Here is a 24746-nt window from a genome sequence, read left to right on the forward strand (position 1 = left end):
CCTACCTCCATGAACTCCGTTCACTTCGGTTTTTCTAGATCTTACACATACGGTAGGACTCCTTGGGCGGGTGTTCAGCTCGTCGCAAGGCCTCTACCTGTAGACAAACACAGAAAAACGCACACAAACATCCATGCCCTGAGTAGGATTCGAACCCACGATCCCGGCTTCCGAGCGAGCGAAGACAGTGCATGCCTTAGACTGCTCGGCTACCGTGACCGGCTGTAACTGCCTTATAGTTTATGCTAATTGTGATGACTGCTCTTTTATGTTAGGGCAAATTTAACTTGTGTAATCACGTAGCTTATTAGTAATTCAGATAATGTGTCTAAGTAGATCCGGATAGCTCACTCAGCAAAGGTGCGTAGACCGCGGGATATGTTTTTCAATTCCAAACCTGGGAAAGAAATGTTTATATTTCCAGCTCTGGGACCCAAGCAGCCTCCTACTCACTCGGTAACAAGAGGCTCTTTCCCACTGGGTAAAAGGCCAGGGTATGAGTCTGATCACATATTTCAATCTAGTGTCCAGGTTAAATATGCGTGGAACTATGCCTTAAGTTCGCCATACGTTTTCATAGCTTGGTGTTTAGTTAAGCACAGGGTAAATTTTATCTTAGTTACCTTATTTTAGGGGCCGCGCCATAGCTCAAGCGGTTAGTCGCTGGCTTCCCACCGCGGCGGCCTGGGTTCTCCGAGTACTTCGGTTTCCCCTGCCAATCTTCATTCCACCAGCTGCTCCACAATCACCCTCACCTATCATCTGGAGCTGGTACAATAGGCCAGAAGTGGCCGCAGTACAAAGGACTTAGTCCCATGCCACTAGCATTACAAAAAAATAGCTTGTCTTAGATAGGCTTAAGAAAATTGTATTTACTGGAAAATGTATAATCTTGGAACTCTCATAAGAGACAGCCCAACTGCAATGAATGGCGACCCTGCCTTATGCGAGCTCCAGGTTCCACTGACCCGGTGAGTAGCGACTGGTAAGGGCCCCTTCCCAGGGTTATGCGGCTGTTAGACGTGACTCGTTAGACACGGTAAGTAACCTGTATAAGGGAAGGAAACTCCGAATAAAAACCCTGGTCGTCGGAGACAGGGAATTTTGCCGCAGACTGGTAATCTTCTCGAGTAAAAATAACTTACTCATAATGCTTCATGTTTCAGGACGGAAAGGGCTAACAAGCTCAACAATATAAGATGATGATAATGATACTGATGAATGGATTGGTGTTAATTCTACTCCGTCAGTTATGAGGACACCTCATATCACAAAAGTGCGATGTGGACAATATACAACATTGTTTGCAAACCACCTACAGAATGAATCATATTCACTCAAACGTTGTGCTGAATTCTCGTATCTCCCATGCTCAGTTTACTGTAAATAAACTCTTCGATCTCCAGTTGGTAAGGCCCCTAACTCTGTGGTCCTTGCAATTTCTTCCGTTGACAAAAACAAAATTAGAAAGGTAAAATGGACGGGACCGATGATTCGCTATTACGTTGTAAATTTTGGCAACACTTTTATGTAGACGACGTTTTACGATAATGAGTAAATGAAAGAGTGGTAATTCGAGTGAAACCATGACGCAAGTTGAGTTTATTTACGTATTTATAATTTATTCAACAGCGGCTGAGACTGTATAATGTGGAACGGCTGCATGACGATGGATAACAAATTCGAAATGATGTGAGAGAGAGAGAGATCGACCATGGCCTAACAAAAATACGAATACTTATCTCGGAATTTGCTCGAGGGTCAGGTGACACGCGAAAACCCCTAAGTCAGGATATCTGCTGTCTCACTCGAAATTCTAACTGGACATTTCCGAAATATAAGCCAGAATCGTTAGCGCTTGAGCCAAATTGCTTGGGCCAACATTTGAGAAATTTCTAGTGTTCAGAAAGTGAAGCCACAAGACAGATGGTAGGAAAGGACAGATCTTCTGTGCTGAACGACTCCAGTCTTGAAACTAAGTGCCGCTGTATTTCCGTGGACAGGAACAGCTGTCGCTTTGAATGGTAGCCATTCCATCCGAAATTCATAATGTGCTGTAGTGTGTGAAGACTCTTCTCCTTGTGCCACTTGCTACTACCAGCGTGCAGTTTCAGGCATCGTCTTCTTCATAGAGTTTGCGCAGAAGCGCCATGTAAGAGTAAGCATTCGTCATTAGCTGGAAGAGAAAAAAAAAGATGCTGTAGAAACGGTGAAGTAAGATAACACAGTGTGTCGAAAGTACGGCACAAACTACATTGAAGAACACGTGTTTCATTAACAAGAGTGGAAAAATTCGCTTCACATAGAAATACACACTTTAGCCTACTTTTCTTTCTAGGAATAAAATAGTGTCTGTGTATGTGCCTTTGTGTTTATGTCCTATTTAAACTTCCAAACCTATCTGTCGATTTTAACGAAACTTGGTATGAACGTTATATTATTAGATGTTATCCCAATAAGAGCATGGCGAATCCATGAATTTGTGAACTGCGAGTGGCAATTGCGTGTTTAAAATATTGTGACGTGTTGCGCTATGGATGACGCCCCTCCCTTCCCGCCAGCCGTGACGTGCCGAGCGGAGCCGAAGTGAGCCGAGTCCCAGCACGCTGGTCACTATGCAAAGCGAGTAAACAGCGGTGACGTAACACGGGACGCCGCGGTTGCTATGCAGGGAGGGGCGCCATCCATAGCGCAACACGTCACAATATATTCCGAAGTGATGTGAGGCAGGAATGGTGGAGGTGGAGGCAGACAGTTCCTCCGAAACGTTGGTAGCCACCTACAGACTACAGCCCAAATAAACAGAACCTAAAACACAATGAAACATTCAACCTCAGTCATTGTTTAATAGTAACTGAGGTCGAATACTGAACCAATGGCTTCCCCTCATCTACCTGTCATAACAATCTTGCTTCCATGAAGTAGGTCAAAAGTGACATTTTATCCAGCAACAGAAAAGGCAAATAGATTAATGTTCGATTTCAATGTGCTATTGCGCACATGAATCTGCCATCGAACGATTTTCGTACTTCACAGAGTCAGAAATCATTTGTGTTATATTTCACAAATTTTTACATTTAAAAAGTGTTTCTCGTAAAACTTGTTGATTTGAATGTAATCTAGGTCTCTAGTTTATGGCGTGTTCTGTCATGTGATAGTGTTGCGAAATGATACATTAGTCGGGTCTTTGTTTTCTGTCAGCTTACCGAGCTGAAGGTGGGTAAGCATAAATCCCCGAAGAATCCCGCTCGCAATGCGACGGGGCTCTGAGCCTTCATGATGATCATGCAGATTAATTGCTTTGTCCCGTTGGAGAGGTCCTGCCACTGACAACCGTACGCTGCTTGGTATACATCCTCGCTCTGCGGGAAAAACAAAACACTGATCGTAAGTAAAGCCATTGCCTGTTAGAGTCACTCTCAGATTTTGTTTTATTTCTCAGCAGAAGCGTATTTAATTATTAGACCAAAACTTGTTACACATTTCCATCCTATAATATTTGTGGGACCTAAGGCCTATGCCAAAAGCAGGAAATACGACACACAGGATTAAAGTAACAACAACAAAAACACACAGAGTACTTCTTGCAAGCTGCCCAGCCACTGGGGTAATTTGCAACACAGAGCGGGATATGATGCAACCCTTAATGTTCTTCATCAACACAGCCAATGCACACAGAATGGATGCAGTAACTTGAACAAGCAAAATGTGATCGAATTTCTCCTTTCATACATCGCATCCAGTCTTCACAAGCTTTATATACCTATACGTCCCTTCCTTTATACGCCATAGTTTTCTGAAACATCTTCTCTTTCCTTATAATTGTTCTTTTATGTCTCATTTTGAGGAGTATCTTTACATTTTAAATAAATATTAAATATTCATTGTTGTAAGTGTGAAATGTGGGTACAGTAAGCACGTGCAGCAGGGTGGTTAAAATTGTAGGGTTTGAGGTTCTCACACCGGTGGTTAAGAATGGTTCTATTTTCTTCCATGTAACGCTATGCAGTCCACTGAAATTAAGCCAATGTTTCGGTAGAACATTTCGTCTTTATCTTTGTCCCCCAGCAAGAAACCATCATGAAGCAGACAGCAAGCAGAGCTGGTATCTTGCAGGGCTTACAATCCTATTCTGAAGATGGAGGTGATATGAGTCTTCGAAATATCGGTTAAATGTCAGCACTCCGTAAGGCGTTGTATCCTTGTATCCCGGTTGGTCAGAGCTGTCTTGAAAACCTGAGGACACACTGTTAAACCTGCAGGATTTATCACATGGGGTATCTTAACCAGCTGCAGGCATAATTATGAAAGGCCCAAGAATACTATGGGCTATGGAATGAGCTGGATGATTGAATGATTCAAGACTTCCTGTCAACCGGGTTAGCGCTGTCGGTATAACGGATGCCTGCGGACTGACGACCTAGGGATCGGATTTCAAGTGCCGATAATGTCAAGAATTTTCTTTTCTTCACTTCGTCCAAACCGGTTCTGGGGTCTACCCAACCACCTATTCAATGGGTATCGGGAGCTATTTTCCCAGGGGTAAGGCGGCCGGAGCCGGTCACTATAGCCGAGCGGTCTAAAACATGTACTGTCTTCGCTCGCTCGGAAGCCGGGATCGTGGGTTCGAATCCAATATAAGGCATAGATTTTTGGTATGTGTATGTGTTTATTCTGTGTTTAGGTAGAGGCCTTGCGACCGGCTGATCACTCGTCCAGGGATACCTACCGTCTGTAAAATGATCATGAAACTGAAAATCAGAAGCCAGTGAAAGGGGGCAGCCGGGACGTGAAACAGACCACTCACCTCCAGCTAATGCTGAGGTCAAGAAACGTGGATCTATACATCCACTCCCCCATACGCCTTCATATTGCTTAATTAGTTAAGAACATGATAACTTTATCTTTTACCCTGTCAGCTTCATAGGTCAGCCTCTGTGCAGTATCGAATGATAACTTGATCAGTGAAATAAGAGAGCGTCGACGGAAGCTGTTGTTACCCGCTTTAAATATTATATTTTATTATTATATTATATATGATTAAATATTCTGTAAGTTTCCTTGAATCGAGGAGATCCACTAAAAACTCATTCAAATAGACGGTCTCCGAACCGAAATTTGAAATCGGAACCACTTTTTTTTTGTTACCACGACGTTTTGTGGGGTTAATTAAACGTATAGAAATATGACAAAGGATAATCAAAAGATATTTTATAGACAGCTCGTCTGCATCTATATGCTCCTACGCAATCCGTCATGTGACCCAGTACCGTCGAGTTCCCGTACGAACTAACTGGAACATACAGGCAGCGCCATGGCTCAAGCGGTTAGTCACTGGCTTCCCACCGCTGCGGCACGGGTTCGATCCCGGGTCTAGTCAAGTGGGATTTGTGGTGGACAAAGTGGCGCTGGGGCAGGTTTTCTCCGAGTACTTCGGTTTCCCCTGCCCATCTTCATTCCACCAATTGCTCCACAATCACGCTCACCTATCATCTGGGGCTGGTACAATAGGCCAGAAGTGGCCGCAGTACAAGGGACGTACTCCCACCCCACTAGCAATAAAAAAACTGGACCATTCTCTGGTTCCGTAGGTGAGAGCCAATCCATAAATACGCAAGGGAAAGTATAAATTTAAAGAAACCTTTAGTCTCTCTCAAAAGTCTTGTTGGTAGCACTGAAAAAGATAGCTGATGTAATTAGCCTCGAAGAGTTCAGTCTTCTGGGTTGTAATGCCTTATAGCCCAGAGGAAGCCCAGTAATTCGGAGGAATATAACATCTCCATTTTCACTTTCGAAGAATGAGCCAAATAAGACACCAGTAGAAGCAGACTCAGCCTGCCGCTTGCTTCTGCTATTTTCTTGGTTGCTTTATTTGTTTCGGTCCTGAAGATGGAGGCTTTCTCTCTATGCGCCGAACGTGAACTTGATAGTTACAGCCATGAGCGTCTCAGACCCAACGCTATGACCAGTCCCTCAGCTGCATCTAGCTGGTTACTCTTGTCTTCTTTGTAATGATAGCACTTAGACCCCTTTAGCACGGCTTCAGAATTTCACCAAACGAGAGCAAATGATCAGTGATCTGGCATCTGATGTCAGAGAGTGTGAAAATTATAACATCTCCAGAAGAATAGCAGCTCAGTTGAACTAATTCCATGGAGCTAAGTATTTTTGAGAAGTCAGAAATTGCTCATCTACTCAAGAATTTTCCAGTATCTTGTAGAAACCGATTTCTTATTACTGTGTTCACGGAGCCAGATGAATCCAGTTCATGCCACCCCATTCTATTTTTCTAACATCCATCTCAATATCATCCTCCCCCTACGCTTAGGTCTTCCTGCTGGACTTTTTCCTTCTAGCTTTCCCACCAGAACCTTGTATGCATTCGTCTTCTCCCCTTATGTGCAGCATCTCCTTCCCATCTCAACCACCTTGACTTTAGCATTCTAATTATATTTGGCGTAGAATACAAATTATGAAGTTAATCATTTTGTAGTTGTCTCTAACCTCCCATCAAAGAACAAGTATTGATAATAAAGAGTTTTGGTGGCCGTTGACTTTAACAAGTGTTAAGGGTAAGGAAGAACTCGATCAGGGTATCCGGGACAATTTCAAATGATGAAATTTTATCTCAAATAAGTATATTTCATGGACAAATGACGTAACTGCCGACCGAAAATATTCTATTCTGGTGGAATCTGAAAACTCTTGAAATGTTGGGCAAAATTCATTACAAAATAAAATTATATATAATGGCCTTTAGTTCTTGCCTTGTCTTCATACGCTACAGGAACATAAATTTTAATAAGAACTCAATCTCGTGTCAATCACTTTAGTTTATTACCTTTTGCATAAGTTCGGAGCCGTACCAGCAAAAGAAGCACAGCTCAAGCACAGTGGCCGACAAGTGGAGGAGCACCCGCGCGAACAGCAGTCCTGGCGGTGGAACCTGGCCAGGCAAAGAAAATAATATGCAACATTTTAGGAGCATGTCATTATGTCTAACATGAAACAAAGCTGTAGCGAAATACCATAAAGCAGGAGCACTGTACAGACATTCGGATACAGTGGACCACATCCAAACTGCAGTCATCAATCCAGATCTTGCCGGCGGGATTATTTTTCGTCATATTCTGAGATAATAGTAGAGAAAAATAATAAAATCACTCTTGTTCCTAACTTTCAGGTTTTCTGGCATTCTCAGACTGTGATGAGAGGTGATTGATCAGCGGGAGTATATGTCCGTCCTTACGAACATGGAGAGACAGAGAAAATCAAGTTGCTGTCTCGTCACCAAAATACAGGGCAAAATCATGACATAAAGATAAGAAACAGATATTCTGAAAATGTGGCACAGTTCAGATATTTGGGAACGACGATAACAAATCAAAACCTGATTCAGGAGGAAATTAAGAGGAGATTGAACTCTGAGTAATGCTTGCTACCATTCAGTCCAGAACCTTTTGTCTCCTTGTCTGCTGTCCAAAAATATAAGAATTAGAATCTACAAAACTATAATTTTGACTGTGGTTCTGCATGGGTGTGAAACTTAGTCTCTGACATTAAGGGAGGAACATAGACCGAGGGTGTTTGAGAAGAGGGTGTTGAGAATATTTGGATCGAAGAGAGATGAAGTAACAGGAGGTTGGAGAAAACTACATAATGAGGAGCTTCATAACTTGTACTCTTCTCCGAGTATAATTAGAATGATCAAGTCAAGGGGGATGAGGTGGGCAGGGCATGTAGCACGAATGGGGAGAAGAGGAACGCATATAGGATATTGGTGGGAAAGCCAGATGGAAAGAGACCACTGGGAAGACCAAGGCGTAGGTGGGTGGGCAATATTAAAATGGATCTTAGAGAGATAGGATGGGATGGTATGCATTTGATTGATCAGACTCAGGATAGGGACCAGTGGAGGGCAGTTGTGAACACGGTAATGAACCTTCGGGTTCCATAAGATGCTGGGAATTTCTTGAGTAGCTGCACAAATAGCGGCTTCTTAAGAAGGGTTCAGCTCTATGAGTGAGCGAGTGAGTGACGAACATGGAGAGATCAGCCTGTATAGAGACTGGCTGCGGCCTGGGCGGCCGGGGTTCGACTCGATCAGGGGCAGGAAATCTTTCTCTATTCTGTAGCTTCTAGGTCGAATCTGGGGCCCAGCCGCCTTTCTATCAAATGGGTACCGGGGTCTTTTTCCTGGGGATAAAGCGGCCGGTGCGTGAATCTGACCATTTGCCTCCATCTAGTTCCCAGGTCAAGAACGGTAGAAATATACCTCCACTCACCCGTACAGCGTAACGAAGTGATGCTTAATTAATTAAGCACAGGGGCAACTTCTTTTCTCTTATCACAGAGAAAGAGAAAGTTTGACAAAATAAAATAGATGCAAAAAATAATAAATGTATGTATATAGCTTAGTAACTAATTATAATCAAGAATAATATTTTTCCATTTTTGTTATCACAATCATAATTACTGTCACATTGTTCAGAGTCTTACCACTATAACTTCAAATCCCAGCAAACAAACTAGCAGCGACGCCGTCAGAAACAGGACAAAGAACAGAGTGCTGAAGCATTTATTCATGTTCACAACATACCTGTAGAAAAATTGGCCTGAGATAGGAATTCAAAACACACTCTAATACTCTTTCAAAACCTTTCTGAGCAATAACCCATGTCATTGCAGAAGAGAAAAGAAAGTAAAAGAGAACAAAGGAAGATTGAGAGGGAGAGGAAAGAAAATGTAAAGATAAATAGGAAGAAACGTGAATGGTAAAATATAGGCAGAAATGTAGAAAAACTTAATAAAGAAAAAGAATAATTAAGAGAAACAAAAGTACCGAAAATGAAAGGTAAATAACAAAAGAAAGAAAGGAAGAACTGAGTATGAAAAGAAGGCGGTGAAGGATTGAGAAGGAAATTCAAATATATAAAAAAAATCAGTCGTTAATTATAAACTCACGTGTTCTGTGATTAGCGACAGCTGACTCTCCCTCCATCACTCTAACCTGGTTGTCCCTCCTGTTCCCCTTGTTCACTAATTACGCTGTGGAGACAGTACTTGACTTTTGAAGAAGCTAATAAACATTAGTAGCCAGTCAGTTAACTCGTATGCTCCAGAAATATTATGCCAAACACAGTTCTTTGAAAGACGATATTGTCTTCGATTTATGTTTGTCGTTAGCGAAAAAGGCGAGGAATTTGTGACGAGCTAAATTGTTTACATTTCTTCTGCTGCTAATCCTGCTCATTGCACATTGAATTCAGAAACACGCAAGATTAAAATTTCTGTGTTACAGTTTTTGCTCATGTAAAAAAATACTGCTAATGTATGTAAGATTTGCAGTTTTCACAGTGAAAAATGCGCTAAGAACCTTCGTGCAACCATTCTGCTCAATGTTAAGTTAAAAACCAACGTTTCAGAGATCTCTACCCCCTCCTAAGGTGTTGGCTTCTTGTAATTTTAAAATAAATTTTAAGGTCCCGTTAATGGAAATGTTGAACAAACGTGGCGCGATGCGTACTTTCATTAATTTGAATATTCAGACGCGGAAAATTAAACATAAAGTAGGCTGAATGCAATAATGCCATGGTTTGGAAGTCAACTGCAATATGAAGATTCTTATTTAGCTCCATACGGAAAGAAACTGTTTTTTTTTTCTATGTACTTACGTGAGAAGAGACTGGTGGTGCTTGATACATTTCTTGATATAAATAATTGTTTCTCTTTCAGTTTGCCCATAGGACTCAGTCATAGATAGAATTTGCTTTCCTTCATCAGATTTTAACGATACATTAATTCCTTGTAAATTATTCAAATCTAAGTTGTCCATGCACCAATTGTCACTAACATTTCTTTGGATGTTGTTTCCAGTGTGTTCTGGCATCACAGGCAACAACGAATTTTTGTCTAAAGTAGATACTCGTTTCGGATAACTGCCCTCTGCGCTCTTTCTGTATATTCCCGGCCCGGATTTCAGTAATGCGTTCTTCTTAATGTTATTCAGGGAAATGCTAAGAAGCTGGAACTGAGAAGCCACGTAGATCATGAGAGTGGCGCAAAATGGGTCAATCGAGCCCACACTCGAAGCTTCCAAAACAGTGAGGATAGCCTGGGCTGCGTATTCAATTTCAAACTGCGGTCTCTTCGTGGGGTCCCATTTCGGGTACCAGGTTTTAAATGGTAGTCTTGGAAGTGTGGCGGTGTGATTTGCATCAGCTGACTCGACCTGATCTGTTGAGTTGAAGGTGATGGGATGTAGTATCATTGACCAGATCAAAAGGAATATAAGGACGAAGTAACCTATTGTTATCCTCCTCGCGTGTTTAATTGCTTGCCGAATAATGCTCGACTCCTCAGCGGTGAGGTTTCTGCCGTGGATGTAGAAGTTCTCATACAAGGCATTGATGAGTTCTTGAATCTCTTTTTTGTATACGATAAAAGTCATCATTTTCATACCGCTTCTGAGTTGAGTTAGAAGAATGCTCATCATTTCGATGGCGTCCTCCAAAGTGTAATCTTCGAAGACATAGAAAAGGGGCCCCGGCAGACTCATCGAAAAGAAGAGAATTACTGTGAAGGCTGTGTAACATTTATGTAGAATATTTATCCATGCCGATGAGCTGACTTCATCAAGTGGGCAGACTGGCCACATCTTCAGTAGCCTGAGATTCAGATCCAAACATTCCATTGGTTCCATCCTGCTTCTGGATTCATTTATCGCCAGAGGTGACAAGCTTCGACTCTTGTGTTCCGAAAGAACAACTAATAAATCACTAGGCTCTCTAGATGAAATATCTCCTGCATTTTATGTGCACTAATGACGTCTGAAGATCGAGAACTGTCAGGTTAACTGAGCGGATGTCTTTACGCTGAACGAATATAAGAAATGTGCTGTGTTTCCATGTATAGATAAAACGTTTCTGCGGAACTTATAACATTTTTATGAGACCTGACTTTAAGAAACTAATTAAACTGCATGTTATCAATCAAATACCTAAAAGAGATAGACATTCTTGAAAATTCTTCGTATGAAATGTATAGGTCCTTGATATTTCATTTGTAAATACTTCGTAAGGATCAGAGGTGGCTCGTCCCTGCAGGATATTCGCAGATTTCGTCCAGAACTCAGTGTGTTAAGTATGATTTGAGATTTTCACGGAGCTGACTATGCAGAATGCTGTCTTCTAGGATGTGGCGCCAAGTAGATATTGTGTAAACCGACGTTTCAGAGGAACGTATCGTCTCCATCCTCAGGGTATAAAATTCCGCGAACGAGGAACCAGCGTGAGCAGGTGGTTTACACAATATCTACACGGCGCAGCATCCCAGAAGACGGCATTCTTCAATGTGTTAAGGCTCGAAAATCATAAAAGTAATGAAGCGGTATGAATTTTAATGTCATAATCATATAATCAGAAGAGAATCTTAATTTATACAGTTTATGTTGTGAAAATTAATCGTACGCCATCTTTGCCATAATGTATGCCTTCTTCAGCAACGTTTCAACTTTTGGTTTATACTTCTTGAATGCGTTAACTTTATTTGGTCCGTACGAGTGTCTTATTGGTTTAATTCGTTTTCAGAATTATAAGTGATGTAATTTCTTGAGCCGAATGGGTTGACGTAGCATAATACCTTTGACTCATATTTTGGAGGTGCCCGGTTCGAATCTTGGCAGGGCCAACGGCTTTAATGACTGAGATTCTTCGTGGTATATCTAAGTCCCTCCAGACAAGTTCAGATATAGTGCCTCAATTGGACCACAACGGATTCCTTCAAAATGGTTTCCAATTCTTCATTCGACTCTCATCTTGCCATTCGGTGCTATGTTTTCTAGCTATTTAGATCATGGTGAAATGTCCGAGAAAAGAAGTTTCGTTACGGTCGTGTTGATAGAACGATAAGTTGATAAGATATGAATACCATTTGGAGTCATGCTTATAATGTTTTACAGTCGCATTCAGATTGCCTTTATATTCTGCATTCAGAAAAACTTTAATGGTGAGGGCCCACCAAGGAAACTGGCAACTGCAACACAACCGAAATTTCCGAGAATTGTTATCAGCCTGAGTTGAACACACGTTACTGATTGGAGAGGCGCAAATTGAGGAATCGGCAACACCGTAACATATATTCAACTCAGCCTGATACGATTCTCGGAAATTGAGGTTGCGTTGCGGTTGCCAGTTTCCTTGGCGTGCCCTCGCCATAATAAAATCCGAATGGGGAATTTCCGTCTCAAAATATTGAAAATTATTTGTGGTGTTTGTTATACCGTTTAGTTAGTTAGTTAGTGAGTTATTGGAGAAGGTGGGTTTCCCCATGCACTTAGACCTGTCTTGGTACATTGTGCTTCCGTCTATGATATTCTACCAGTCTCTATATCCTACCGGTACTGGTGCTTACCATCAGTCCCGCCCAGCCAGCGAGACCGGNAAAATTCGACGACCTCCGCCGGGTATTTGAACCCGCGTACTACGAGTCATGAGGTGGGAACGTTACCTCTAGACTACGGAGGCCGCTTGTTGGTATACCGTTTAGTCGAAGCAGGGTTATTACGTTTAATTCTAGTTGCGTGAAGTGTAGCGAAGCCATTTTTAACGCAGTTACTTGATTCAGAATACACCAATAAATCGATTTTTGATTAATCGACGTGTAAAAGAATCCCACAGACTGAAGTTTCACTCTTATCATTCACAATCCGTCACTGTACCTGAACTATGGAGCAATATGCTTCTTCCTCGAAAGTAAAGACGCCATTACTGTGACTTGTCATAAAGTAAATTTGCTTCATAATAGGCCCTCAAGTACAAATATTTTGGTCCCAATTACTTTATGACAACAATTACGAAAAATTACTTTAAGTGCGGTGGAAATTTAATAAGAACTTTCTTTTTAAACATTTACACAGCAGCTGTCGTTGCTTGACATGCAAACTTCATTAGGCCTCATCTGTTTGCTTTGAACACGTTAATTACATATATATATATATTTTTTTATTGGCACTACAGCCCTCATTTGGGCCTAGGCCTACCTCCATGAAACTCTCCGTTTCACTTCGGTTTTACTAGATCTTAGACATATGGTAGGACTCCGTGGTCGGGTGATCAGCTCGTACACAAACACAGAAAAATGCACACAAACATCCATGCCCTGAGTGGGATTCGAACCCACGATTCCGGCTTCCGAGCGAGCGAAGATAGTGCATGCCTTAGACCGCTCGGCTGCCGTGACCGGCTAATTACATATATATCGGTGTATTTTAATACTTCTGATTTTGGTAGTCAGCAAAGTTTTACGCCGAAATATCTTTGTTATTTAAATTAAACATTTCGCTACCTATCTTAGGGCAACCAGACATGGCGACCAAGAACTGCATATGTTGATAAGACATGGGGTCTTAAGATTTGATATTTGTGGGTTAATAAACTCTGTGAGGTAAAGTTGTGACTGTGCTCAATTAATCAAGCATTACGCCATGAAGGCGTTTGTGGGAGTGGATATATAAATCCACATTTTCTTGACCTCGACACTAGCTGGAGCTCAGTGGCCAGTTTCAAGCCTAGGCCGCTTTACCCCGGGTAGGAGGTGGGGTAGACCCCAGAGCCGGTCTGGACCATGTGGAGAAGAGAAAATTCTTGACACTACCGGGACATGATCTCCGGACCCTCGGTCGTCCAGCCCGTAGCCAGTCGCTATACCGACTACGCTACTATATTCACAGTAAAAATACTCGTAGCGTTTTGGTGTTGACTCTTTCAACATTCAATAAAGAGAGGTTCTGAAAAAGGAAGGCGTTTACATGTTACTTAGATTTTCAGATGAAGCGTTACTTTGATATGCCATTATCCCATATATAATAATAATATAATAAAATAATGAAGGCTGTAACGGTGACGTAAGAGAAGTGAATCGTGCATATTATCAATGTTTTGCCGTGTTACAGACAAGTCCATCATAACACGCCTCGGATGCAGGTGAAGTGTAGGAGTCATCATCATCAGTAATCTGTCAGACGACAGGTCCACAGTCTCTTCCAAAACANTTCTCCAACACCACATTTCGAAACTTTCCAGATGTTTCTGATCTACTGCCCTAAGTGTCCATGTTTCAGCCCCATACAGAGCTATGCTCCAAATGTAGCATTTCACTAGTTTCTTCCTCAAATTTAAGTCCAATTTGCTGGTAAAAAGATTCTTCTTCTTGCTAAATGCAGCTTTTGCCATGGCAATCCTGGATTTAATTTCACTAGTACACGCGTAGGAGTATCTTCGGGAAATTCACTGAGTGTTGTCACATGACTTGGCATGAGATGTATGTCTGCTACTTTGTTACGCACACACGTGTACTAGCTATCACACGTGTGAAAATATTTTAAATGGCCGGCCGATTGTAATTCTGAATTTCGAGTTCTGGGGTAACGAACGAACGGAGGGCCCACTAATATCACCGTTAACTGTAAATATACAATATTAAACAAAATACTGCGGGTAGGCGAAAGGGGGTTGGCTTCCAGCTTGGATTTGGGTGGGGACTAACAGCTTCTCACCATAACATAGTAGCATGTTACATAACGTCACACAAATGAGTTTGGTGGGAAATTTATCGGGTATGGGTGACAGAAGAAATATTGTACGTAAAATTTGTAGAAAGGAATAAACCACTCGAGAAAACAAGGCGTAAGCCTAGGTCGAAAAAAGAATATTGAAATTTATCGTGAAGAAATATACAACATATTCATGTAGTTAAGGATACAGTCAAATGTCAGACTCCTGTAGACACTGTATCGAATATTCACATTCCACAAAATAAGATAATTTAGTACAGTTCATCAGTTAACACTGTTTAACGTAAGTCACTCATGCAATTCCCTTGATATTCTACCCTATTGTTATTTTCACCTTCGACAACATTTTGGACTACTGCAGTCTTCAGTAGAATTCCCAACGTCAGGAACTACTGGATCTACAACTGTGTATGCATAATTACCTTACACTTCGTGTGTACAGAATGTAAGGTTATGTATATACGTATACGCGTATGTACGTACATACAGTATATACCAGTGTAACACCCGCTGTGAATCCTTCGGATAATCTCATCATTTGGTGTATACACTTTCATGCTCTTAATTTTCTCTGATTTCTCCCATATTCTTTCCAGTCCTGCACGTTATCAAATGGTGTGCCGCAGCGGAAGTGTGACATCATCTCCAACGAATAAAATGTTCCTTTGTGTAGTACACTACACAAAATTGTCAATGCCCTTAGAATAGACATAATACACTGAAGATATATACTTCGTGTTCGGAATTTACTAGCTGACTTGCGTTCCTGCAGCGCGAACCTTTCGATACTTCGTTATTATCTTAACGGAAACTTTCTAAATTTTCACACCTTTCATTTCGTCATAACAGTGTATATACATACGTAAGTAGCTTTATTTAATACGAAAGATAAACTTGACAAGGGAATGTAACACCTCGATGGTGTTTAGAGTGCCATCAAAAGGGACGGTATAATTTTATACGTCTGAACGACGGGGGCACGCGGTAGCGTAGTTGGTTGAGACACTATGCTTCAAGTCGGAAGGTCGCGGGTTCGAGTCAGATGAAGTCATTGGATTTTTTTTTCAATTGACCTAATCCTTCCGGCCGCACTTTGGCCCTGGGGCTGACTCAGCCTCTAACAGAAATGAGTATCAGGAATTAATTAAATACTTTTCCTGGGGAGTAAAGCGCGGTCGGCGCGTAAGGCCGACAACCTTACTGCCATCTTTGAGCCGATTGTATAGATAATGTGGGACCCTCAACGTCTCACAACCCTATGGGCCTTCACGGCATGTTACAGGGATAGCTTTACTTATTTTTACATCTGAACGACAATTTTGTGCCATTTTATTGCACAATTTTATATTGTGACATGTAGACCCACTTTTAGACAACGCTCGAAATACGCTCTCGCAACAATAGAACCAGACGTGTTTTCTATGTGGTTCTCATATATCAATTGCAAGGTAACGGACCATTAGACACTTATTCTTGACAACAGAAAATAGTGTTTTCCGTGGGGTCCGTGCCGAGGAGTTATCTTGAAGACAATCGACACTACAGGAGTCAGTTGAGGTGTGAGTTTAGGTGTGGAGAGTTAAGCAGCGGACAACAGAAGATTCTCCATTGCTAAGATTTGTTTCCAGGACACGTCTAGTGAAGACATTGCAGAGGAACAGCCATGGTTGAGAGCTATTACCAAGTAAAGTCTGGTGAGAGTAGACTGAGGAGACTTAGTGTTGAGTGATCTGTAGTGTGGAAATCACCAATAGTGTTATAGTTATTTGTAGTTACGGCCTGTAAGTGGTCAGTAAATCTATTCACCGATCCAAACCCCGTCTATAGTCATAAATACATGTGACAATATATTACGATATTAGGTATGCTGTGTGTGTATAAACATGCATAATATAAAATTATGGACTAAAGTAAGAAAAGACAGAGGGTAAAATGGAAACATTTTCACCACGAAAAAAATCTGTTGATGTGTAGCAAGACTCCAACGTCATTTTGGAACAAGCGAGGTTTGAAATACTAAAATTTATCGAAAATATTTTAAATGCAGATTTATTTCAAAATTTTATAATAACCCAAAAAATATATGCCCCTACAACTGAACTTGTGTCCCGCTGCCCGAGAACTATAACCAGGTGATAGTTACGAAGTCGTAGGATCGATCACTCTGCTAGCGAAGAGGGGCAGTTTATTGAAACTGTCCACGATGAATGCGAGGAACGGGCGATCCACATTGAACACTACTGGAACAGGTTTCACACCCACAGCAGTAATAAGGACACCAATTACAGCTGTAAGATAAGCATTTATATTACCTCATGTGTTTCTGTACAATGAAAAGTATCAAATGCTGTAGAAAGGAGTCATGTTATGAGTCAAAATAAACCAAAATATTGTAATGTATTCCGGGTTAACGTGACTAATAATAATGGATCATGGATTAGATAAATAGATTTATTGGACACTCAGAAGTCGTAACTACAAATAATTATAATATTCTAAGGATTAGTGTTAACTACGGCACTACAAACATGCTCGTTATATAGACTCGGCACGGACCCCACAGAAACAGCTTTCATTCTTGTCGCGTATTGTCATAGCCGCTCGTTTACAGCTCCGTTGCCTAGCACTGGGTGTCCGTTATTGTCGCGTATTATTGTACGCGTTACGCAGCAATGGGTTGTTTACCAAGAATCTGTCTTCGCGGGAACGTGAACATCGAGCCGTTGCCTAGCAGTGGATCGATACGTCACAATATGAAAATGGATTCGTTCTATCTGTATTCTTTGTGGTAAAGCGATTTTAGATATTCTCAGTAGCTTTTCAAATTGTGCTACAAATGGAACATATTGTGTAAGAAAGAAGACTGCATTAAAATGACGGATTTATATTTAAATAAAATAACTACATCGCGAATAAACTTATTGGTCTATCGTATAGGCCTACGTACACATGATCTAGAATTGGCACATATATAAAATTTATATTTCTTCAATATGAATAAATTAATGTTGAATTATATTTAACAGAACTGGTTGCCACGTTTTGAGGTTTGATCGTTGAAAGTGAAATTTCATGGCTCCGTTATATACTATATATATATATATACTCTCGTGTATGCGCGCGCGCACTCTCTCTTTCTCTCTCTCTCCAATGTTGCATCACATTCTTCGAGAAGAAAGTGAACAATTTTTGGTGGCACACATAAATCATATAAGTTCAACCAGAATTTAATAGAGTAGGATAGGATTCATAGAACTCTTTTCACCATGAAGAGCAAATACAGATATACACCAAAGCTCAACATTACTTAAGTGCTATTGAATTGTCTGTTAAATATTTCAGATAACATTTTATTTCACAATTTCTTCTTTAATGAAAGACTTTTTTTTTTGACTGAAATTTGTTTTTCCCATTACGAAGCCGTGGGGTCGGTGACTCTGCAAGCGAATAGCGGCAGCTTGTTGAGATCGTCCACGATGAATGCTATGAAGGGATGGTCCACTCTGAACACAAGTGGAGGAGGAGGCAGTATTGCACTAAGAGTTTTAATTATGATGGCTGTAGGGCAAAGAAATCCAATTAATGAAAAGTATTATACCAGACTTAACACGTAGTTACTATAGGATTCTGACGATGGTATATAACACATAGAGATATTGGGTTTTCGGACTTTTTTGACCCAGTGATTGAGGCTAGCTCTTTCTAAGGGACCCAACAGAATAGGTGTTTTCCCTCACCTGAGGACGGAAACAGATCCAGTTTCCGAAACGTCGTGTTTTTCTTAGTTATCTTAAAACCAGGACGATGGATAAATTCCGAAAACCCAATATCTCTACAGACTTAACATGTTAATATTTTATCATTTGCTACTGGTTGTTTCTGGCCCGCTATATGATGATAAGCATTTATAATATACAAATTACGAATATTTATTTCATGTGAAATTTACAAATTTAACTTCATTCATTCTGGTCCGTCACACTAGTTTGACAACACCGTCCAGTGTGACTCAGTATATATTTATATAGTGTCTTTATATGTTTCGGTCAGTTGTGACCATCTTCAGAAAGCAATAACAACATATGAGGGAACTACTATTACATATAACATAGTGCGTACATAGTGTGTCCAGGTTCTGTTAGGACTGTGTTCATTAAAAATACAAGTCATGAATTATTTACAAAATTTCACTCTTATTATTCAAAATAGGGGGTACGCGGTAGCATAGTGGTTAAGGTACTATGCTACTAGCCGGAAGGTCGCGGGTTCAAGTCCCAATTAGGTCATTGGATTTTTTTCAATTGACCTAATCCTTCCGGCCGCACTAAGCCCTGGAGTTTACTCAGCTTCTAACAGAAATGAGTACCAGGAATTAATTAAATAATTTTCCTGTGGAGTAAAGAGCTGCTAGCGCGTCAGGCTGACAACCTTACCGCCATCTTTGAGCCGATTGTCAAGGTAATGTGGGACCCTTAACGTCTCACAACCCTATGGGCCTTCACTTTTTTTATTCAAAATAGTCTCCTTCTCAAACAATACATAGCTGGAATCGATTGAAAAGTTTTTGAAAACATTTACATTTCCTTTGGATGTCCTGGATGTGTCGTGACCGTCACCTTTCATCGCCAACTTAACTTTTGGGAACAACAAGAAATCTGCTCGAGCCAAATCTGGNCACCATGTCTCGTCACCAGTAACAATCGATTTTGTAAATTTTGTATCACTTTGGGCCGACCGTAACATGTCTTTGCAGTGTTCCACTCTGGCATGTTTTTCATCGCCTGACAGCGCGTGCGGTACAAACCGTGCACAGACCTTCCGTTTGCCCAAATCCTCGGTCAAAATTTGATCCACAGTACTCACATTAACCACAGGGCCCACAATAGACGAACTTCCTCTAATGAAAATGTCTGTGTATTATTAGTGGTGTGACAAACTGCATATAATACACACATATGACTATGCCAGGACACTCTAGGAGTGCACCGAAAATTTGTTTTGTACTGCTATTGAGCAGCAAAATTAGTACCCACTGAAATGACAAAGCCCTCTCACTGTCAAGGAGTACGACCCTCTGCCCCCCCACGCCTCCGTAAGTATCGAAGACACGTCTATGACATTGATGACAGTGATGGTGCGTGATGACTGATGATAATGAGTCCTGATCAGGCTCAAATCAAGACTGAATCTACCTATGCTGCTCTACACACCGATCCTGAAGATGTAAGTAGCCTGTACCTTCTAAACGTCGTCAGCACTGCCCACATGCACACGGCATAAACACCCGAGAGCTGATTTAACAGAAGAAGTTAAGGACTATCTATCTATGATTCTACAGCTCTTTGTTGGGCCTTCACCGCTTTTTTTTAGTTTATTGTACTTTCCACAGTCGTCAGGACTCTTTGGATGGGGGATCAGCACAGGGCAGCACAAACGCAGAATAAACGTACATAGACATCCATGCTGCAAGTGGGATTCGAACCCACGATCTCAGTGTTCTAGCTGACGAAGACAGTTCATGCCTTAGGCCGCGCGGCCACTGGGATCGGCAGAAGTTAAGGACTGCGAAACCTAAAATCAGTAAGGTATACATCTACCAGGCACTCCCTTACAGTTCCTTGTCCCTGCTAGGAGCGTATTGAGGGATCTAGCTGTTACAGTTGGCAGTACCTGTTGCTGCAGCGGCTGTTGCTCCGTCCTCATCTACTTCAATCTCTGCCTTCTGGATCACTTGTGACACAGCTACAGGCTCCTCCGAGATCCCAGTCAGATTTGCTCGGTCAGTGAATATGTCAGTCAGACCAATCTGAGAAACAGAAGCACGTCAATCTGTAATGCAAACCTCGCCTTTGCTTCGAACTATTTATTGTGTTACTTTCGGTCACTAATGCAAGACCCGGCGTTAATACCCCTTAACTCCGTGGCCTGTAGTCCGCAAGCTAACTATACCGACCGAGCGACCGCCGGTTGTCGACGAAGTCAGTGCCAACTTTTGCGGATCGAGGGTGTCACGTGGTCAGCGCAACGGATCCCCACGGCCGTTAATCTCGGTTTTCTAGACCCGTGCCGCTATTTCCTTGAAATAGCTCCTTAATTATCCTCACGAGGCTGAGTGGACCCCGTTCCAGATCCATTACTTCTCAGAAAATCTGGTAGCACGGAGAATCGAACCCGGGACCTCTGGATCTGTAGCCAGGAACTCTGACCACTAGACCACAGAGGCGGTCGTTAATACACCTTACCATTCCCAAAACAACTCCGCCCTAATTCCTGTCCGCTAGTGACCACGCAGCTGCTTCGGCTGCCCGGGTCCTGAGTGCATTGCAGTGCTGGTATCTCCGCTCCTGCTAAACGCCTTCGTATTATGATCGGCAGTCATACAGCAATACCAACTTTACGTTCTGCAAAGTAATTCTTTGACGTTGCATTAAGTAACTAACCACACAAGTTCTTCTTGAGAATTCAGCATTTTCATTATCGAAAGTATTTATATTTCGATCTGTAATAAGTGGCAAGAGGAAACGTACTATTACGAACAGATACAAGCAAATGAGTATAACATGTAAACATTTTGGATTATTAATTTTAAAATGCAGAACTTAAATTCAATTAAGATCTAAAAGTTTGTGCCGATGATATATTGATACAGTTATTGACTTTATGGACATTATTCATGTAGTTCGCTTGTGAACTAAATCCACGGAGTAGTAGTATGGACATTATTCATCCTCCTACTTTTATTTTTAAAAACTGGAGGCTGGACTCTCTCTCTGTTCTAGTCCCCAACTCCTGAGAGAGGGACTAGCTCTATCGATTGGGCCCAACTGAATAGGTCTTTACATGAGGACGGAGACAAAATCCAGTCTCCGAAACGTTGTTTCTAAATAAAAACAGGGCGATGGATAATGTCCAGAAAGTCAATAATTATATTAAGTTAAGGTGTCTAAAACAATTGAAAGAAAAAAACACCAATATTACACGATTATCGGTGACAGCCCCGAAAGCTTCACATTTTGTTTCACCAAATACTTTGTACCTTTTTCAATGCGGGGCCGAGCTCCAACGTTGTTTGCAGCTTGAACTTCGGCAAAGACAGCTGAACTTCCGGTGAATAACCGCGATCCTCTAAGTTCTCAATGAGGTCAGAGATCTCAGGTCCAGTGATGCTGTTCACCAAGTTCTCTACGCCGTCCTTCTCGTTCGGCAGAATTATCAGCAGATAAAATCGATTACCCTTAGGAGAACATAATTATTCAGTCGGTTTCATGTATGGAAACGTCTCACATAACGGAAAATCAATTGCTGAAAATCAAGTTATGGGTCATCTTTTATAACAGTGAGCCCATAATGTTATCAGGCTGCTGTCTCTTGTTTCATAAATATCTGTACTTGGAACAAAAATTGTATGATAACAGTCTCCTAACTTAATACAGAAATTTAGACGTAAGTTCGTGTGTAGGAAATGGTAAACTCTGGTAATACTTCGCAACCAGGCCACGATAAAAATGTAAAAGAAACGGAAACAGAGACTTGCGAACATACAGAGAAGCCACAGTGTCTGCTTATGGAGCGATGTTTTATTTCAGCTAATCCGGTAACGGTTTATATAATACGAGTGAAAAATCTTTTCTAGCTCAATTACTAAGATTCTGCACCAGAAAATTATAACTACACTATTTACTTGAAACTAAAGAACAATAGACCACTGTAGGTCGCGGTGCAAGGCCCGAGAAGGCCCACCCCTTATACATTCATTCATTTATACTTGAAACTATCTGTTTTATGAAAATATATTCTCATACAATAAAAATGTGTTAGAAAAATAGTTTATAAACTTCTATGTTTATTTACTTCCTCTTTACATAAGCGTATTGATATAATTATTAAAATGGCAACTTTTGGGACGAACTGACATTTGTTTCTACGGATTCTTGTACTGACATGCTGAAGATGGCCCCTACTTAATTTTCACTCATGAATAGAGAATATAAAGCCTTAGAAAGAATAAGTACAGTTTTGGCTATAGACAAGTGTGTAGCGCCATTAATTTTCTTATTAAAGCCTTATGATGTGGTGGAAATAATTCGACAGTATTATTTTCTGGTATTGTCACTTCCATTTTGGTACGGAAGCTCAATAATCCAAAACCTTACACAATTCTTCTTCTAAGATGGAACTCACCTGAAACGGAAGTTGCAACCATCGTGAATTCAAACTTTCAAGAGAGCCTGTTAGCAATTTTTTCTTAAGATGCATAGTTGGAACTTTCTTTGATGTATTGGGTCTAATGAAGAAATCGTCATCTCTCGTCTCATTCTTCAGAAAAGATGTCTTCCAGAAATTCTTGAAGTAAATGGCATTAACCAGTACTAAACGTGTAAGGCTGTCTAGTGAATCTGAAATGATATTTCCACATAGTCAATAAAGTATGCACTCATTCATAGATATGCATTTTGCTGAGTACTGCGATGTTTCGTTACCTGGAGAAACAAGATTTGGGATTTTGCCGTGTGTGTGATTTGAAACCCAAGAGTTTATCTCTCCAGCGGCTGCCGCAGAATTTGAAAACTGCACAGTCTCAACTGAGGACAGGAAGTCTTCTTCCAGGACCTTCCGGAACCCGGATTTTACTTGGTATCCTTCATTCAGAAATGCACCGTTGGCAAATTCGAGAGACTCATTTCCAGCAAGTACCTGTTGGACAGTAATTTCATTCTGTATATAACCGTAACTTCTTATTTGCAATGGATATACCCGTGTGGAGGCGGGGTCGAATAACTTCACCGTGACCCTGCGAGTCGTAGGGTCACGGTCTCAAATCTGAGACAGGAAACTATGGTCAAGAGTCCCAAGGGACTCGGACCCGAGAAAGACCAGCATGGACCAGCAGCACATACAAGAGACAAACACGTCCTCTTGTCACAGATGGCGCCCCATAAAAATAAGACCGTAACTGTCAAGAAGTAATAAATATGTGGTCATGAGCCCCAGATGGGGTTCGACACCAAGAATTACTGAGTGACTGACCGTCAGTAGCAATGTGACTTGACTTGACTTACAATGGATACTTCTCTGAAATGATTAGGATATCGGAATTAATAAATAAGATAATGAACTCGTAGATGTATATACCCTTGTTACGTGTTATGTGAGCGAATACTTCTTTAGTCTTTTAACAGTTATTACACTCCAACTTACATTTTTAACAAAGCGGCCTCCGTAGTCTAGAGGTAACGTTCCCACCTCATGACTCGTAGTACGCGGGTTCAAATACCCGGCGGAGGTCGTCGAATTTTTAAGGGCGGAAACATTCAGGGAACAAGTCCTCCGGGAGGGACTTTAAGCCGTGGGTCCCGTGTCGTAGCTTTACGGCACGTAAAAGAACCTCATATCCCAAAAGGAGGTCAATGAGCCAAATTACGGACGTTTTCCGCCCAGCAGCAGTCTCTAATACCTCTGGTAGATGGGGGAAGCATTATAGATACCTCTCAGCTAGTAGAGCCGGTCTCGCTGGCTGGGCGGGACTGATGGTAAGCACCAGTACCGGTAGGATATAGAGACTGGTAGAAATCATAGAGGGAAGCACAATGGACCAATACAGGTCTAAGTGCATGGGGAAACCCACCCTCCCCAATAACTAACTAACTACATTTTTAACATTACTAACATTGATTATGGCATGGAGACCCGATGAAGGTGAAAGATGTCACAAATTGAGATGTGGACTGCGGTGAACTGTGACACGGCGTGTGAGTTAGACTCTGAGAATTTGCACGAAGCTCGAGAAGTACAACACAGGAATTTTTCAAAGAAAATTCTTTGTAATGTATTGTTGGAAATCCGGCCGAGAGTATCATATTTACGATGCTGAGGAACGACTGTAATGTATACCGTATCAAGTGAGATCTTTAGCAGTATATCATCTTATGAACACCACTTCCTTTTAAGAAATAAACGCAAGAACTGTAACTGTGGTCATCTTCATGCCAACCACTTGCCTAAGTCAACCTCTTTTCTGAGGTACGGCCATGAACTTGTACAGTTCTGGTTGTTTTTTTTAATGCTAGTGGGGTGGGACTAAGTCCCTTGTACTGCGGCCACTTCTGGCCTATTGTACCAGCCCCAGATGATAGGTGAGGGTGATTGTGGAGCAATTGGTGGAATGAAGATTGGC

At 41.4% G+C, this 24746-nt stretch overlaps 2 protein-coding genes across 2 annotated transcripts in view; both read right to left on the bottom strand.

Annotated features, from left to right (window-relative positions):
- Positions 1-1699: 1699 nt before the first annotated feature.
- Positions 1700-8776, bottom strand: LOC111875495 (odorant receptor 67a-like). The gene is made up of 4 exons (XM_023871792.2): positions 8500-8776; positions 6842-6946; positions 3207-3362; positions 1700-2176 (listed from the first exon to the last, which is right to left on the bottom strand). The coding sequence occupies exons 1-4, from the start codon at positions 8584-8586 to the stop codon at positions 2111-2113; spliced, it is 414 nt and encodes a 137-aa protein (XP_023727560.1). The 5' UTR covers positions 8587-8776; the 3' UTR covers positions 1700-2110.
- Positions 8777-16605: 7829 nt separating this feature from the next.
- LOC111875496 overlaps positions 16606-24746 on the bottom strand; it is a 38564-nt gene continuing 30423 nt past the window's right edge. Inside the window, exons 12-16 of the mRNA XM_023871793.1 lie at positions 23053-23266; positions 22754-22968; positions 21609-21806; positions 20243-20378; positions 16606-16860 (exon numbers count right to left, since the gene is read on the bottom strand). Coding sequence (XP_023727561.1) covers positions 16712-16860; positions 20243-20378; positions 21609-21806; positions 22754-22968; positions 23053-23266 — 912 coding nt within the window. The 3' untranslated portion in view covers positions 16606-16711. The remainder of the gene's footprint in view (positions 16861-20242; positions 20379-21608; positions 21807-22753; positions 22969-23052; positions 23267-24746) is intronic.

Source organism: Cryptotermes secundus, unplaced genomic scaffold (assembly GCF_002891405.2).
Source record: "Cryptotermes secundus unplaced genomic scaffold, Csec_1.0 scaffold358, whole genome shotgun sequence".
NCBI lineage: Eukaryota > Metazoa > Arthropoda > Insecta > Blattodea > Kalotermitidae > Cryptotermes > Cryptotermes secundus.

What these genes read in the sequence shown, in the direction of transcription:
- LOC111875495 (XM_023871792.2), bottom strand. Translation starts at nt 8,586, where the DNA reads ATGAATAAATGCTTCAGCACTCTGTTCTTTGTCCTGTTTCTGACGGCG. An exon ending in GCTCCGAACTTATGCAAAAG is followed by an intron (nt 3,363 to 6,841) that starts GTAATAAACTAA and finishes TTTTTCCCGCAG; the next exon opens with AGCGAGGATGTATACCAAGC. An exon ending in GCTTACCCACCTTCAGCTCG is followed by an intron (nt 2,177 to 3,206) that starts GTAAGCTGACAG and finishes TTTCTCTTCCAG; the next exon opens with CTAATGACGAATGCTTACTC.